Source organism: Corythoichthys intestinalis, chromosome 1 (genome assembly GCF_030265065.1).
Source record: "Corythoichthys intestinalis isolate RoL2023-P3 chromosome 1, ASM3026506v1, whole genome shotgun sequence".
NCBI classification, from domain to species: Eukaryota; Metazoa; Chordata; class Actinopteri; order Syngnathiformes; family Syngnathidae; genus Corythoichthys; species Corythoichthys intestinalis.
Window position 1 is genome coordinate 11,961,157 of NC_080395.1, and position 16,502 is coordinate 11,977,658.

Below are 16,502 nucleotides of genomic sequence, written 5' to 3' on the forward strand. Positions count from 1 at the left end.
AAATGTAAGACAAGAAAATTGGTTTGATTGCACCATAGAGAGAATATTACTTTTTTGATATGAAGCTATATTAATGAGTCCGTTCATAAAAATGTGAGGATGACAGCAATTTCTAGTAATTCAAAATAGGAATAAATTTTACACTTGACAAACTAAAGTACACACTCACAGGCGATCTTTTAGTCACTAATTAAACCTTTATTGCAGTAATGTGTATCTTAATATTGATGTACTGTAACTTTTTCATTTTGGTAAAATCAGCACGCTTTAACAAACTGGCACAGTTAAAAAACACAGTTAAAGAGTTAATCTCCCTGAATCTCAATTCAAGGAGTATGGAAATAAAATATTTAAATATTAGACATCAATTAATGATTCTTAGCTAAAAATGACACACATTTCGTATGATAAATCTACTTACCTGCCTTCTTTTTTTGGCTGGGTTGAAACAAAAGCGGTTGCACGACATCTGTAAACGGGGGTTTCCAGGGTAAAACGGACATATTAAAAATAGTTCGGGGGCTTAATGCGCCATGATTCTGCTATGGCAGCATATAGACATATTGTTCTATGAAACACAACAGTTGTTTTGGCTTAAAATACAGCAGTTTATTTTAAAGAGGGGTGCAAGAGCAGTAGCTGCCACTTCAACCTTGTCTGTGTGTTCCGCCATATATGAATTGGATAGTTGTAAAAACAAAACAGCACCTGAAAAATCATGAACAACTTTTTCAAAAGAGGCTCGTGAGAAACAGAATAATGAAATTGAAATGCTTTTTCCATTGTAAATGCAGGAATCAGAATATTTTGTCACACGCTAGAATTCAAAGGTTTTTTCTCAGTGTGGCTACTTGCGTGGCTTACTAAATGTCCTTTCTGTGCAAATCGTTTACCGCAAAGTGAGCAAGCAAAAGGCTTCTCTCCTGTGTGTGTTCTTGTGTGAATGTTTAAATCATCCTTACGGGTGAATCTTTTACCACAAAGTGCGCAGGCAAAAGGCTTCACTCCAGTGTGTGTTCTTGTGTGTATGTTTACTTTTACCTTCGTGGAGTATTTTTTATCACAAAGTGTGCAGGCATAAGGCTTCTCTCCGGTGTGTGTGCTTATGTGATAGTTTAAACCTCCCTTATGGGTGTATCTTTTTCCACAAAATGTGCAGGCATAAGGTTTCTCTCCAGTGTGTGTTCTTGTGTGAATGTTTAAATTTCCCTGCTTTGTGAACCTTTTACCACAAAGTGTGCAGCCAAAAGGCTTCTCTCCAGTGTGTGTTCTTGTGTGAATGTTTAATACTTTCTTCGTGGAGAATTTTTTATCACAAAGTGTGCAGGCATAAGGATTCTCTCCGGTGTGTATTCTTGTGTGAATGTTTAAATCATCCTTACGGGTGAATCTTTTACCACAAAGTGCGCAGGCAAAAGGCTTCACTCCAGTGTGTGTTCTTGTGTGTCTGTTTAATTTTGCCTTCGTGCAGTATTTTTTATCACAATGTGTGCAGGCATAAGGCTTCTCTCCGGTGTGTGTGCTTAAGTGATAGTTTAAACCTGCCTTATGGGTGTACCTTTTACCACAAAATGTGCAGGCATAAGGTTTCTCTCCAGTGTGTGTTCTTGTGTGAAGGTTTAAATTTCCCTGCTTTGTGAACCTTTTACCACAAAGTGTGCAGGCAAAAGGCTTCTCTCCAGTGTGTGTTCTTGTGTGACTGTTTAATATTCTCTTAGTGGAGAATTTTTTATCACAAAGTGTGCAGGTAAAAGGTTTCTCTCCAGTGTGTGTTCTTGTGTGAAGGTTAAAATCTGCCTTCTCAAAGTATTTTTTATCGCAAAGTGTGCAGGCGAAAGGCTTCACTCCAGTATGTGTTCTTGTGTGATAGTTTAATTTTGCCTTCGTGGAGTATTTTTTATCACAAAGTGTGCAGGTAAAAGGTTTCTCTCCAGTGTGTGTTCTTGTGTGAAGGTTAAAATCTGCCTTCTCCAAGTATTTTTTATCACAAAGTGTGCAGGCAAAAGGCTTCACTCCAGTATGTGTTCTTGTGTGATAGTTTAATTTTGCCTTCGTGGAGTATTTTTTATCACAAAGTGTGCAGGCAAAAGGCTTCTCTCCAGTGTGTGTTCTTGTGTGATACTTTAAATTTTCCTTTGTAAAGTATTTTTTATCACAAAGTGTGCAGGCATAAGGCTTCTCTCCAGTGTGTGTTCTTGTGTGTATGTTTAATTTTGCCTTCATGGAGTATTTTTTATCGCAAAGTGTGCAGGCAAAAGGCTTCTCTCCAGTGTGTCTACGCATGTGTGCCTTTAAGTAGCATTTCCAAGGAAATGTTTTATCACAAAGTGAGCAGGGAAAACTTTTCCCAACCACGCCTTCCATTGCGTCTCTTTTAAATGATGACTTGTCTAAGGATTTTGAAGCGTTTTGGTCAAAGTCATCCTCCTCCTCATCAGTATTAAAGTCAGAAGAATGTGACGTTAAGTCATCGCTGTCCGAAAGCGGAGCTAAGAGGCCGTCCGGTTGCTCTCCTTTTGTTGTCTGGTGCTGAAATGAGCTGTCGCTCAAAGGGTTCGCTGCTCCGCTCTCTTCGCTTGGTCCTTCGACTTCTTCGCTCTTCACACCGACACCCATTGGAAAATTGAGGATTTCAATTTGCTGTTTTTCTTCTTTGATGTCAGAGGTCTCTGGCTCCGCCTCCTGTTTGATCAACGGCATGTCTGGCTCCTCCTTCTGTTTAAGGTGGACGGGATTGTGCTTCTCAGGGTGAAGTTCTTCTACAGTGACGTTTGCGGGACTCTGGATGGGGGGGGGGGGGGGGGGGGGGAACGTGATTTGCAGACGTCGGAGATATAGAGAGAAATACAGGTAGTCCCCGGGTTACGACGTACCCGACCGATGTCATTTCAACTTTAGGACGCTGGAGTCTCCAGTCTTTTTTTATCACTTTTGTTTTGTGATGCATGCTTTTATTTTGGCGTAGAAAATGTAGGGCAGGTAGTACGAGGCGCACACACACACACCCACACACACACACCCACACACAATTTGCGCCCACGAAGAAACAGTGTGAGAGAGGAAAGACCCTGTGCGCATATGAGTTACTTTCGAAGCATCCAGAGGCAACACCTTTTTTACCATTTCTTGTGCGTTTTCAATTGTGGTTGAATACTTTGGGCCAGTTGATGTGACTTTTTTCTTTTTTTTTAATGATGTACGGACGCTGATACATGCGAATCGTTTGTGTTTATTGTTACTGCTGTATCAGCAGCAAGAGTTATCAAAATTTGAATTGCTGTTATTGACGATGAACTGATTTAATTTTTATTTTTGTTTCATTCTGCAAGTGTTGATGTCATGAGAAGCTGAATAAAGTCAGGAAACCACATGGACTTATCTCCAACATCTTGGCGAGGACAGTACAGTAGAGCTGAAACGAACACTCGAGTAACTCGAGTTTAAAAACTGATCCGAGTAATTTTATTCACCTCGAGTAATCGTTTATTTTGACAGCTCTAAGCATCACGTTTTGCTAGGACTACTTTTAATGCGGGGCAACGCGCTGATGTCACGTCCGTGGAGGAAGAAGCAAAAAAAAAAAAAAAAAAAAAAAAAACTTACTGCTTCCGACAGCTGGTACAAACAGCGCGACGTTGCTAAATACTAGCCCGCATGATGGTACGTTGGTAGCAGGTAGCGTCTGTGGGTGTCTCAGAGTTCACATGTATGTTGAACTAGATCTTCAATGACAGACTCGGCCGCGTCTGGGGAGCGATAGGAAACAGCCGCCATCTTAAAGCAGTATAGCGGTAAGCGCTAATAAAGAGCGCTAATAAATAAGATTAACGTTACTGTCATTAGCTCAAGTAACGTTAGCCCTGCGGAGGGCTAGGTTTCTATTAATTATGACCACTTTCGATGCGTGTCTAACGTGTCTTACATACATAGCGTTGTGGAGTGATGAGGGTGTAAAATAAAAACTCAATAATGCTCAATATCAACTTTAGTTCAGTAGTCATTGCTGGATAAAACACCAAGTAGCAGTGGTCCCTAATGTGCTCCAATACAACCTGTATCATACATTTATTTTGAACACTGCAAAAACTCAAAATCCGATCAGGACTTACAGTTTAGACTAACTTAAAACTTAACTAGAACTTAAAAATGGCTTGACACAAATAGAAATTCAATTGAAACACGTGGGGAAAAAATCCTAACTTTTAAGTGATGTGTGTTATCAAGCGTAACGGCATTTTTAGGTATATACAGTACTGTGCAAAAGTTTGAGGTAGGACACCTGCCTCAAACTTTTGCACAGTACTGTATATATATATATTTTTTAATGATTAAATTTATTAGGACCATGGAAGCTTCCACTTGGGGAAAATATATACATACAGTATATCCTGTATATACATAATATAATAAAAATATACAGTACTGTGCAAAAGTTTTAAGCAGGTGTCCTGCCTAAAAATTTTGCACAGTACTGTATATACATATTTTTTAATCAGATCTAAAGGTTTTTTGAGTGAAAGCAGTGAATTAGTCTTTTTTTATTGTAGTTACATCTGAGATGCAATTATTGGCTGTTTTCAACAATATACATCAAAAATAAAGACATTGATTGACTGAAAATGGTTCAAGATTAGATGAAATGTCTTGTTTTCTCATGTATATTTATAATTGCTCTTCACCTAAAAATATATTTGTTTTATCCGATTACTCGATTAATCGATAGAATTTTCAGTCGATTACTCGATTACTAAAATATTCGATAGCTGCAGCCCTACAGTACAGTGTCGTCTATTTTGGGGTTTTGGATAGTTATTTTGAATTTTAGAAGGTATTTAAAGGGTTAATTCTAGGGTTGGGAATCTCTGGCATGAAGCCGATTCGATATGTATCTAGATACACAGGTATCGATTCGATTCAAAAGCAATAGATTTTTAAGGCCGAGCAATTCGATTGGATACAGTTTAAGAACGATACGTTTCGATACAGAGTGAAAACGATACGATAGTAAACATTAGTTGTGTGTGTTCGCACAGTATTTCAAACATATAAAAAAAAAAAGATTAAATTAAACAACAAAATTTCATACAAATGTTATGTTTTATTTTTTTTATGAAAAAAATAAAGCTTACTATAGACCGTCATTTTGTTGGATGGGATTGATAATAAAATAAAACTCCAGTGACAGACAACAATAAAGTGCAGTTATTTAACTAATGTATTTTCTGGTGTTTTGAGCACAATAGGCAAGTCATTTAAGTGCAAACTTTCAACGTTAACATCTTACTTACAAGCAAAAAATATTAATTATATGCAGCAGCTCTAGAATTTTTTTAAAAACCTGCTCGTGTTATCATAAATTAATAATAAATTATGCTTTACCACTGGAATAACTGGGGGAATAAAAACATGGCATTTTAGACAGACAGGTATATAATCATTACTTTAACCTTATACACAGTTAAGTCATTCACTTATGCCTGTGCTTCCACATTATTTTATTCCTCATCACTGTCTACATTTTTTTTGAAGGGCAGATTTTTCTTGAGGAAGATCAACTGATCCACATCTTCATGTTTAAGTAAACTGCGTTTAACTGTCCATTGTTTTAGCATGTTGCTTCGTTGCCACGACTAGTTTTGTTTTGGGCTGTGAAGAAAATGCTACGGAGCGTGCGTTACAGTGGTTTTGTTAGCTCTCGCGTTGTTATGACACGCCCGTGACGATCAGGTAATGACGGCGACTACTAGCCGTTTTGCCGAAGTGAATGGGAAGTTGAGGCAACCACGACGGCGGTCACAATCTAACTGCACTGTGTGGTGAATGACACAAGCGCAGCATGTAAAAGCTAAATTTTTATCATATTAAGCAATGCATTGAACTAGGCATTAGAAGCAGATTCTTGTGCTCACGATAGCCAAATTCTATCTCCACTATCGGTTCAATGAATATTTAATGGCTAATTAGTAATTAGCCATTGTAACGGTGTAACGGTACACAAAAATCTCGGTTCGGTACAGTAAGAAAACAAAATGCAAAATATAAATGTGCTAGTTGTTTATTACACACTTTTGTGCTTTCAACAATAGGAACAGTAGACTATACAAAGCTAGAATTCTGCTAAAAAAAAGTAGCGGGTATTTAAAGATAATAATCCAACAACAATTTGCCTTTCAGACCTCGCGTATTGGTCAGCTTTCTTTATGAAAGAAAAGAAAAAAAGTCCTGTGCTAAAGAGAAAAGCAATCCCATTGACAAAGATTTTAACATGTATTTTACAAATGAAATGCCTCACTGAATCATTGTTTTTTCTTATTAACGGTTTTCAGAAGCTTTATTGGTGGATTTTCTCAAGTTAAAGTGCCAGACAGAAATTAATAAATGTAATTGTGTAAGCAGGATCTGTGTATTATTCTTATTATTTAATTACAGGTGTTTTAGCACATTTCATTTTATTTAAATGGGCTAATATTCATTTTATTATGAGTTTATATTTTACAAATGTGATGTAGTATTCATTTATATTGTATATTTTATGTTGTATAACTTTAGTTCCTATGTGAATATTAGTTCCTACTTGTTTTGTTGTGGTAGGAGGGTTTTGTATTGAACACGGGGCCTTGTTGGTTATTATTATAGCAGAGAAGACAGCAGTAAATCAACAAAGACAAGTCAACTGTGCCGCGAACTACCACTCGAGAGATCTGATGGAATCAAAAAGTGGGTTACGATTGCATATTAGTTTGAAAATCGACTGGATCCTCCATATTTTTACATGAGTGACTTCCGGTCTGCCCGAACCTCGCTACCGGTAGTAGTATTGATGCAGGAGGGTCGCGTTTCGCGTCAAATAATAAACTCTGCCGTCCTTTTCACGTGCGTCGTGTTGAGCCATTTCTGGGACGCGTCTAACACGCGGCCGCACTGCGACTGGTGTGCATTGGCCGATTGACTTGTAACGCCCGCGTTTCACTGCGTTCTCGCGGCGTTGACGTTTCCGGGTTACTGTCCTACTGTGTTGGTGCTCATTATAGTAGAGAAGACTGAGTAAATATAACCATAAACTGCACAAAGAAACTATAACCCGATCGACTCACAGCCTCGAAAAGTAAGGGCTACATTACGTCAGAAACACGTTTGGTACGCCTCCGTTCTGAACCGAGCACCACGTACTGAAACGGTTCAATACAAATACATGTACCGTTACACCCTAACTAATTACTGTCAAATGGTAACTTTACTATCGATACAGCTGTATCTCTCACCTGTAAAACCAGATATCCGGTCGTATCGGTTTTTCGTTCTCAAGTTTAGTTAATTCTGACTCATGCGGAAATTCAGGTTACATCACCAGCGCAGGAATGGAACTCGGTCGTAAACCAGGGACTATCTGTATACATAGATGAATTCATTGACTTCATGTTTTACTATGCTGGCCCGAGAAGCAGTCTTTAAGTTAAAAATGTGTTGCATGACAATATATTGAACCCTGACATACTGGCAGAGGTGGGAAGTAATGCTTTACATTTACTCCATTACATTTACTTGAGTAAATTTTTGCTTTTTACTAGGGCTGTCAAACGATTAAAATTTTTAATCGAGTTAATTACAGCTTAAAAATTAATTAATCGTAATTAATCGCAATTAATCGCAATTCAAACCATCTATAAAATATGCCATATTTTTCTGTAAATTATATATATTCTGTAAAATAAATTGTTGGAATGGAAAGATAAGACACAAGATGGATATATACAGTGGGGAGAACAAGTATTTGATACACTGCCAATGGGAAAATCCATTGGCAGTGTATCAAATACTTGTTCTCCCCACTGTACATTCAACATACGGTACATAAGGACTGTAGTGGGCATTTCACTTTACTGTCATTTAAATCTGTCTATGCTGTCCTCACTCCGAAGCGTCTACTTTTTCCAAAGCTAGACAGCTAGTGAACGACGCCTTAATAATCAGACTTCTTCCTTTTTCATCTGATTTATTAATAAAATAGCCTCAAACCATTGTCCTCTTTAGACCGTCATAAAACTACAAAAAAAAAGTACACAAGCATTGCATTAGCAACAACGTTAGCTTAGCACGCTATACAGGTTCACTGAACATAAACAAAAAGCGTCTCATACAAAAAATAGGACATTTCGCTTACTATCATAATATGTACATTCTTTACAACAACCATACTTACGGACAAATCTTGTCCAAGGATCATATAAGCACAACATTACAACGTAGGCTTCAGCCCGAGACGTCGTGCAGCCATATGAACTGGCAAGAAAAAAAAATAAACCATGTCGCAAAGCAACAACAAGAGTTCGCTGTTGTGCTGCAGCACAAAAAGCCTTGCTGTAAAACTTACCAAAAGGCAGAATACTGTCTGAGCGGGACATGTGCGTTAATTGCGTCAAATATTTTAACGTGATTAATTAAAAAAATTAATTACCGCGCGTTAACGCGATAATTTTGACAGCCCTACTTTTTACTTTTACTTGAGTAGATTTGTAAAGAAGAAACGTGACTCTTACTCCACTACTTTGGGCTACACAGTTGTGACATTTTTCCTCTTTATTCTACATATTGACTTTATTTTCCCCAGAGATGCCGATAGAGGCTCTCATTTTCACCAATGAGACGTTGCAACAATAACCACATGCTCCACTATACCAATCAATGGCAACACTGTTTTTTCTCCGATAGAGGCGCTCATGCTCTTTAGACGGGTGGTATATATTTCTTTTTTTTTCTTCCACATGAAAATTATATTTTATTTCAGTCAAATTTTTATCACTCGACGGTGGGTGAAGGGTGGCGGGATCAAAACAATTCAAAAAGTGGTTCAAAATATTGTGTCACCATGGTAATGCGTAGAGGTGTGCAAAATTTCCGATTCTTAGATTATTCGCGATTCGGCCGTGGAAGATTCGAGAACGATTCACAAACATCCAAATTCCGATTATTGAAATATGCCAAGTAAAGCGGAAGTACAACACACTCAGCGCGCCGCGCGGTCAATGAGCAACGGAGCGAGAGTAGCTAAACATCATGCTTCTCATTACCCGGCCCCTCGGGTAATGCCAATGCTCAACTCACGGCTCTAGCTCAACTCATGCCACGAGATAAAAAGACACAACAACATACCTGAAGCTGCTACAAAAGTACGTCATCCACATAATGTTACGGTAGATATCATTTATATAAGACTAGATGCACTACGGTAGCGGTAGCGTTTGCAGCATATCTACAAAAAGCTAGATGTAGACGTAGTAAACGGCCGCCATCTTAAAGCAGTACACTTCTCTGCAAGGCTGTTGTAGCGAACCTTCCAAGCAAACCTAATTAACTTTTTATCTAAAATACTCCTAAATCGGTAAAATATTGACTTGAATCTATCTTTAAAATAGTTTTAAAACTTTCACATGTCGAAAGTTGACAAAAGGGAAATTATGGATTAACGGGAGCAATTTTAACAACTTTAACGGTTGATTCACAACATTAAATTAATTGAATGTAGTTTAAAGCTGCTGATACAGAATGGGGACTGGAGTTTTTTATTTACTGTTATTTTTGTATATTTGTTTACTACTATATGTTAACTTGATACTGAAATAGTAGTTTGGTTTAGCCTGAGAGTATTTTTGAACAATTTTGGAACTAATGTACAAAACATTTAAAAAAAAAAAAAAAAAAAAAAAAAAAGGGGGTTTGCATCTATAATCGTTTTAGAATCGAATCTGACCATCTGAATCGTAATCGTAATTGAATCGTTAGGTGCCCAAAGATTCCCAGCTCTAGTAATGCGGTAAAAAAAAACTAATGGTTGACATTGCCACCTCAATAAGGAACAATGAAGATAAAATGATTACGAATTCATGTTTCAAGTGTTGTTCTGGTCGGAATTCGAGTGTTTTTGTGTCATCTTTTGGCGTAATGTGGTCACGTAAAAGGTTATAGTACAGTATAATAACAGTTCATATAGACGATGTTACGCTGAGAAAAAAAAATATTTAACACAAATTCATATTCTTCGCAGTTACTCACAATATTACTTATTACTTGAGTATTCTTTTCAACGAATTCTATTTCACTTGTACTTGAGTAAATTTTTGGATGACTAATTAGGGCCCGAGCACTAGACGTGCGAAGGCCCTATTGTTTTGCAAAGGATTATTATTATTATTATTATTATTATTATTATTAGGGCCCGAGCACTAGGCGTGCGAAGGCCCTATTGTAATGCAAAGGATTATTATTATTATTATTATTATTATTATTATTCTTCTTTCTTCATGGCAAATGAAAATGGCCAATTTGGAGGCCTGAACATGCACGAAAAGTCACCAAAATTTGCACATACGTGCAGATTCGCGTAAATTTCGATAATCTTGCGTCGTTTTGAAAAAATGTCAAAAAATGGCTCAGTGGCGCCCCCTTGACCCTTAAAATTTTCAAAAAGGCCTCTCCTCTCAGGTTTTCAACGTAGAGCAATGAAATTTGGGGAGTAGATACCTTATGCCTAACTGCTCAAAAAAGCCTCTTGCACCCATATTCCAAATCCAACAGGAAATCGGTTATTTTGGATCGAATCTGAAATTTTTTCGGTTCACAGTTGGAGTTCACATTTGGAGGCTTGAACATGCACGAAAACTCACCAAAATGTGCACATATGTTCAACTTTGCGTAAATTTTGATAATCTTTGAAAAAAATTAACAAAAAGGCTCAGTGGCGCCCCCTTGAAATTTTCAAAAAGGCCTGTCCTATTAGGTTTTTTCAACGTAGAATGATGAAATTTGGTGAGTCGATACATTGTGTAAAACTGCTCCAAAAAGTCTCTTGCACCTATATTCCAAATCCAACAGGAAGTCGGAAATTTTGGATCAAATGCGAAATTTTATCGATTTACATTTGAGACCTTGTCGCTGAAGAAAATAGTTGGATCGTCTTCAAAATTGGTCAGACTATTCAGGAGACATATGAGATCTTAAGTTTTCAAAATGGTGAGTTTTCATCCAAGGGTCTGACCTGGGCGTGGTCCCAAAGTCGGCCATTTTTGGGCAAAATACCAAATTCAGAAAATGATTAAAAACTCCGTGATACAACGTTCAATCTTTTTCATTTCTAGCATGTATATGAGATATCCCAGCCTGAACACGACTGCATTGAAATATTACTCATTAGGCCTGGCGCCCCCTAGTGGGAACAGGAAATGGCCTTCTTTACGAGACAGGCTCCTCCTCCAAGGGAAAAAAATCTATTGACTTCAAACCTGTTTCAGGGGAGCCTCAAGACATGTGTTCAGGTGCCTGATGAAAAATATTGAGGTTTCGTTGAAGCGGAGAGGTCCAAACTGGAAGTGAAAATGACCGTCAACAATTTGTCTCGCCAAAAACTTTGAACAGTCATAACTCGGCAGATATGCAACATATCTGCGCCAAACTTTCCGTGTTTGTTGAGAGTCATACCCTGAAGGTTCTTGTAGGGGTCATTTGCATCAACTCTACAGTGCCAACTAGTGGCGACAGAAAGAAGTTTTAAAAAAGGCCTTTCCTATTGGGTTTTTTCAACATAGAGCGAGGAAATTTGGGGAGTAGATACCTTATGCAAAACTGCTCCAAAAAGTCTCTTGCACCCGTATTCCAAATCCAACAGGAAATCGGGTATTTTGGATCAAATGTGAAATTTTTATCGGTTCACAGTAGGAGTTTACATTTGGAGGCTTGAACATGCACGAAAACTCACAAAAATTTCGACATACATGCGGCTTTGCATAACGTTCAATAATCTTGCAACGTTACGAAAACATGTAAAAAAATGGCTCACTGGCGCCCCCTTGAAATTTTCAAAAAGGCCTCTCCATTTAGGTTTTTCTAACATAGAGTGATGAAATTTGGAGAGTCAAAACTTTGTGCAAAACTGCTCCAAAAAGTCTCTTGCACACACATTCCAAATCCTACAGGAAATCGGGTATTTTGGATTGAATGTGAACTTTTTATCGATTTACAGTGTGCACATTTTACACCTTGGCACCTAGGGAATTAGTTTGATCATTCTCAAAATTAGTGAGACTGTTCATGAGGCATATGAAATCTTAAGTTATAAAAATGGTGTGTTTTCATTCATGGGCCTGACCTGGGCGGGGCGCCAAACTCTTCCATTTTTTCGCCAAAAACCGAATTCGGAAAATGACTGATAACTCCCTCATACAACGTTCAATCTATTTTAAATCTGGCATGTGTGTGAGGTATACCAGCCTGAGCAGGACTGGATTGAAAATTTACCATTTGTGCCTGGCGCCTCCTAGTGGGAACAGGAAATGCCCTTTTTTACGGGACACACTCCTCCTCTAAAGGGAAAAAAATCAATCTACCTCAAACCTGCATAAGGGAAACCTTAAGACCTGTCTTCAGGTGCCTGATGAAAAATATTGAAGTTTCGTTGAAGCGGAGGGGTCCAAACAGGAAAGTGAAAATGACTGTCAACAATTTTTCTCTCCAAAAACTTTGAACAGTCATAACTCGGCAGATATACAAGATATCTGCGCCAAACTTCCCGTGCTTGTTGAGAGTCATACCCTGAAGGGCCTTGTAGGGGTCATTTGCATCAACCCTACAGCGCCAACTAGTGGCGATAGAAAGTCACTCGTTTTTCCAAAACATGTCCAGTTCTTTTCATGTTGGTCATTGTAGTTTCAAGACCTATTAAAATACTTATTTACGGCCCATGTCCACGTGTCTCTGTCTGTTGCCGTGACGACCCTTTGTTCGCCATTTAAAGGAAATATTTTTTTTCAGAGACTCAGGGAGCTTATAGAGCCACAATAGTTGGCACACTTGGTCGAATTGGCCGAGTTAGAAGATTAATTTTGGTTTTGAATAAGGGCTTGGCTGCACAGCTCAGTAGTGGCTCCTTTTTTGTAGTACTCTCTCCAATAGGGGTTTTTATCTCTTGGGTGTGGGAATGTAAATAGGCGACTTTCGAGCATGTTAGGTTCTAATGAGATGATTAAAGAGGAGGATCTGCCACCACCCTGACCTGCACACAGTCCGAGTTGCGTGACGTCCGAGTTGCGCTAGATTGCGAGGGCCCGTTCAGTCCTGCTTGCAGGCCTAGTTATTATTATTATTATTATTCTTTTTTCAGGGCAAATGAAAATGGCCAATTTGGAGGCCTGAACATGCACGAAAAGTCACCAAAATTTGCACATACGTGCCGCTTCGCGTAAATTTCGATAATCTTGTGTCGTTTTGAAAAAATGTCAAAAAATGGCTCAGTGGCGCCCCCTTTACCCTTAAAATTTTCAAAAAGGCCTCTCCTCTCAGGTTTTCAACGTAGAGCAATGAAATTTGGGGAGTAGATACCTTATGCCTAACTGTTCAAAAAAGCCTCTTGCACCCATATTCCAAATCCAACAGGAAATCGGATATTTTGGATCAAATGTGAAATTTTTATCGGTTCACAGTTGGGGTTTACATTTGGAGGCCTGAACATGCACGAAAACTCACCAAAATTTGCACATACATGCAACTTTGCGTAAATTTTGATAATCTACAAAAAAATTTAACAAAATCGCTCAGTGGCGCCCCCTTGAAATTTTCAAAAAGGCCTTTCCTATTAGGTTTTTTCAACGTAGAACGATGAAATTTGGCGAGTCGATACATTGTGCAAAACTGCTCCAAAAAGTCTCTTGCACCCATATTCCAAATCCAACAGGAAGTCGGAAATTTTGGATCAAATGTGAAATTTTATCGATTTACATTTGAGACCTTGTCGCTGAAGAAAATAGTTGGATCGTCTTCAAAATTGGTCAGAGTATTCAGGAGACATATGAGATCTTAAGTTTTCAAAATGGTGTGTTTTCACTCAAGGGTCGGGCCTGGGCGTGGTCCCAAAGTCGGCCATTTTTGGGCAAAATACCAAATTCAGAAAATGATTAAAAACTCCGTGATACAACGTTCAATCTTTTTCATTTCTAGCATGTATATGAGATATCCCAGCCTGAACACGACTGCATTGAAATATTACCCATTAGGCCTGGCGCCCCCTAGTGGGAACAGGAAATGGCCTTCTTTACGAGACAGGCTCCTCCTCCAAGGGAAAAAAATCTATTGACCTCAAACCTGTTTCAGGGGAGCCTCAAGACATGTGTTCAGGTCCCTGATAAAAAATATTGAGGTTTCGTTGAAGCGGAGAGGTCCAAACTGGAAGTGAAAATGACCGTCAACAATTTGTCTCGCCAAAAATTTTGAACAGTCATAACTCGGCAGATATGCAACATATCTGCGCCAAACTTTCCGTGTTTGTTGAGAGTCATACCCTGAAGGTTCTTGTAGGGGTCATTTGCATCAACTCTACAGTGCCAACTAGTGGCGAAAGAAAGAAGTTTTAAAAAAGGCCTTTCCTATTGGGTTTTTTCAACATAGAGCAAGGAAATTTGGGGAGTAGATACCTTATGCAAAACTGCTCCAAAAAGTCTCTTGCACCCATATTCCAAATCCAACAGGAAATTGGGTATTTTGGATCGAATGTGAAATTTTCATGGGTTCACAGTAAGAGTTTACATTTGGAGGCTTGAATATGCATAAAAACTCACCAAAATTTGCACATACATGCGGCTTTGGATAACGTTCGATAATCTTGCAACGTTACGAAACAATTTAAGAAAATGGCTCAGTGGCGCCCCCTTGAAATTTTCAAAAAGGCCTCTCCATTTAGGTTTTTCTAACATAGAGTGATGAAATTTGGAGAGTCAAAACTTTGTGCAAAACTGCTCCAAAAAGTCTCTTGCACACACATTCCAAATCCTACAGGAAATCGGGTATTTTGGATTGAATGTGAAATTTTTATCGATTTACAGTGTGCACATTTTACACCTTGGCACCTAGGGAATTAGTTTGATCATTCTCAAAATTGGCGAGCCTGTTCATGAGGCATATGAAATCTTAAGTTATAAAAATGGTGTGTTTTCATTCACGGGCCTGACCTGGGCGGGGTGCCAAAGTCGGCCATTTTTTCGCCAAAACACCGAATTCGGAAAATGACTGATAACTCCCTCATACAACGTTCAATCTATTTTAAATCTGGCATGTGTGTGAGGTATACTAGCCTGAGCAGGACTGGATTGAAAATTTACCATTTGTGCCTGGCGCCTCCTAGTGGGAACAGGAAATGCCCTTTTTTACGGGACACACTCCTCCTCTAAAGGGAAAAAATCAATCTACCTCAAACCTGCAAAAGGGAAGCCTTAAGACCTGTGTTCAGGTGCCTGATGAAAAATATTGAAGTTTCGTTGAAGCGGAGGGGTCCAAACAGGAAAGTGAAAATGACTGTCAACAATTTTTCTCTCCAAAAACTTTGAACAGTCATAACTCGGCAGATATACAACATATCTGCGCCAAACTTCCCGTGCTTGTTGAGAGTCATACCCTGAAGGGCCTTGTAGGGGTCATTTGCATCAACCCTACAGCGCCAACTAGTGGCAATAGAAAGTCACTCGTTTTTCCAATACATGTCCAGTTCTTTTCAGGTTGGTCATTGTAGTTTCAAGACCTATTAAAATACTTATTTACGGCCCATGTCCACGTGTCTCTGTCTGTTGCCGTGACGACCCTTTGTTCGCCATTTAAAGGAAATATTTTTTTTCAGAGACTCAGGCAGCTTATAGAGCCACAATAGTTGGCACACTTGGTCGAATTGGCCCAGTTAGAAGATTAATTTTAGTTTTGAATAAGGGCTTGGCTGCACAGCTCAGTAGTGGCTCCTTTTTTGTAGTACTTTCTCCAATAGGGGTTTTTATCTCTTGGGTGTGGGAATGTAAATAGGCGACTTTCGAGCATGTTAGGTTCTAATGAGATGATTAGAGAGGAGGATCTGCCACCGCCCTGACCTGCACACAGTCCGAGTTGCGTGACGTCCGAGTTGCGCTAGATCGCGAGGGCCCGTTCAGTCCTGCTTGCAGGCCTAGTTTTACTTGAAACTTGAGTAATATTATCTGGAAGTAACTTTGCAATTACTTGAGTATAATTTTTGGCTACTCTACTCACCCCTGCATATTGGTAGCAGGGTTCGTATACGTTTTTAATGGCCAAATTCAAGCTCTTTTAAAAGAACTTTCAAGACCAATTTTTACAACACCTTTTAAATATTATCCCAATGAGTTTTTCTTGGGATTCTTTTTTTTGTTTAAATATGGCTGAAATCATCATATTGCGCCCTCTCACAAATGCACAAATGTCTTCCAAAATGTTCGACGACCCTGGAGGCTCGAGAAATTTACGATGAAAAGTGGCCATTCTGAATTTCGTCTAGTATTTCCAAAAATAAATAAAGGTTTCCAACTATTTTGAACGAACATTGAGAGACGAGCACATATTTTTGCGTCTACAGGGACGTCAACTTGGTGAAAATACACACTCGGCAAGAAAACAGTACATTATGTAAGCCTGTCGCAATATGCAATAATTCCATTTATCGCGCGGTATATACAGTGCCTTGC

At 38.8% G+C, this 16,502-nt stretch overlaps 1 protein-coding gene across 3 annotated transcripts in view; it reads right to left on the minus strand.

Moving 5' to 3' along the window:
* Nucleotides 1–16,502, minus strand: part of LOC130918681 (gastrula zinc finger protein XlCGF57.1-like) — a 48,141-nt gene that overhangs the window by 26,767 nt on the left and 4,872 nt on the right. Inside the window, exon 3 of one of the 3 annotated variants that reach the window (XM_057840600.1) lies at nucleotides 206–2,781. The exons of the other annotated variants lie outside the window; for them this stretch is intronic. Within the exon in view, the coding sequence (XP_057696583.1) occupies nucleotides 811–2,781 (1,971 nt within the window). The 3' untranslated portion in view covers nucleotides 206–810. Of the gene's footprint in view, nucleotides 1–205; nucleotides 2,782–16,502 lie in introns of those variants that run through there. 3 annotated transcript variants of the gene reach the window in all.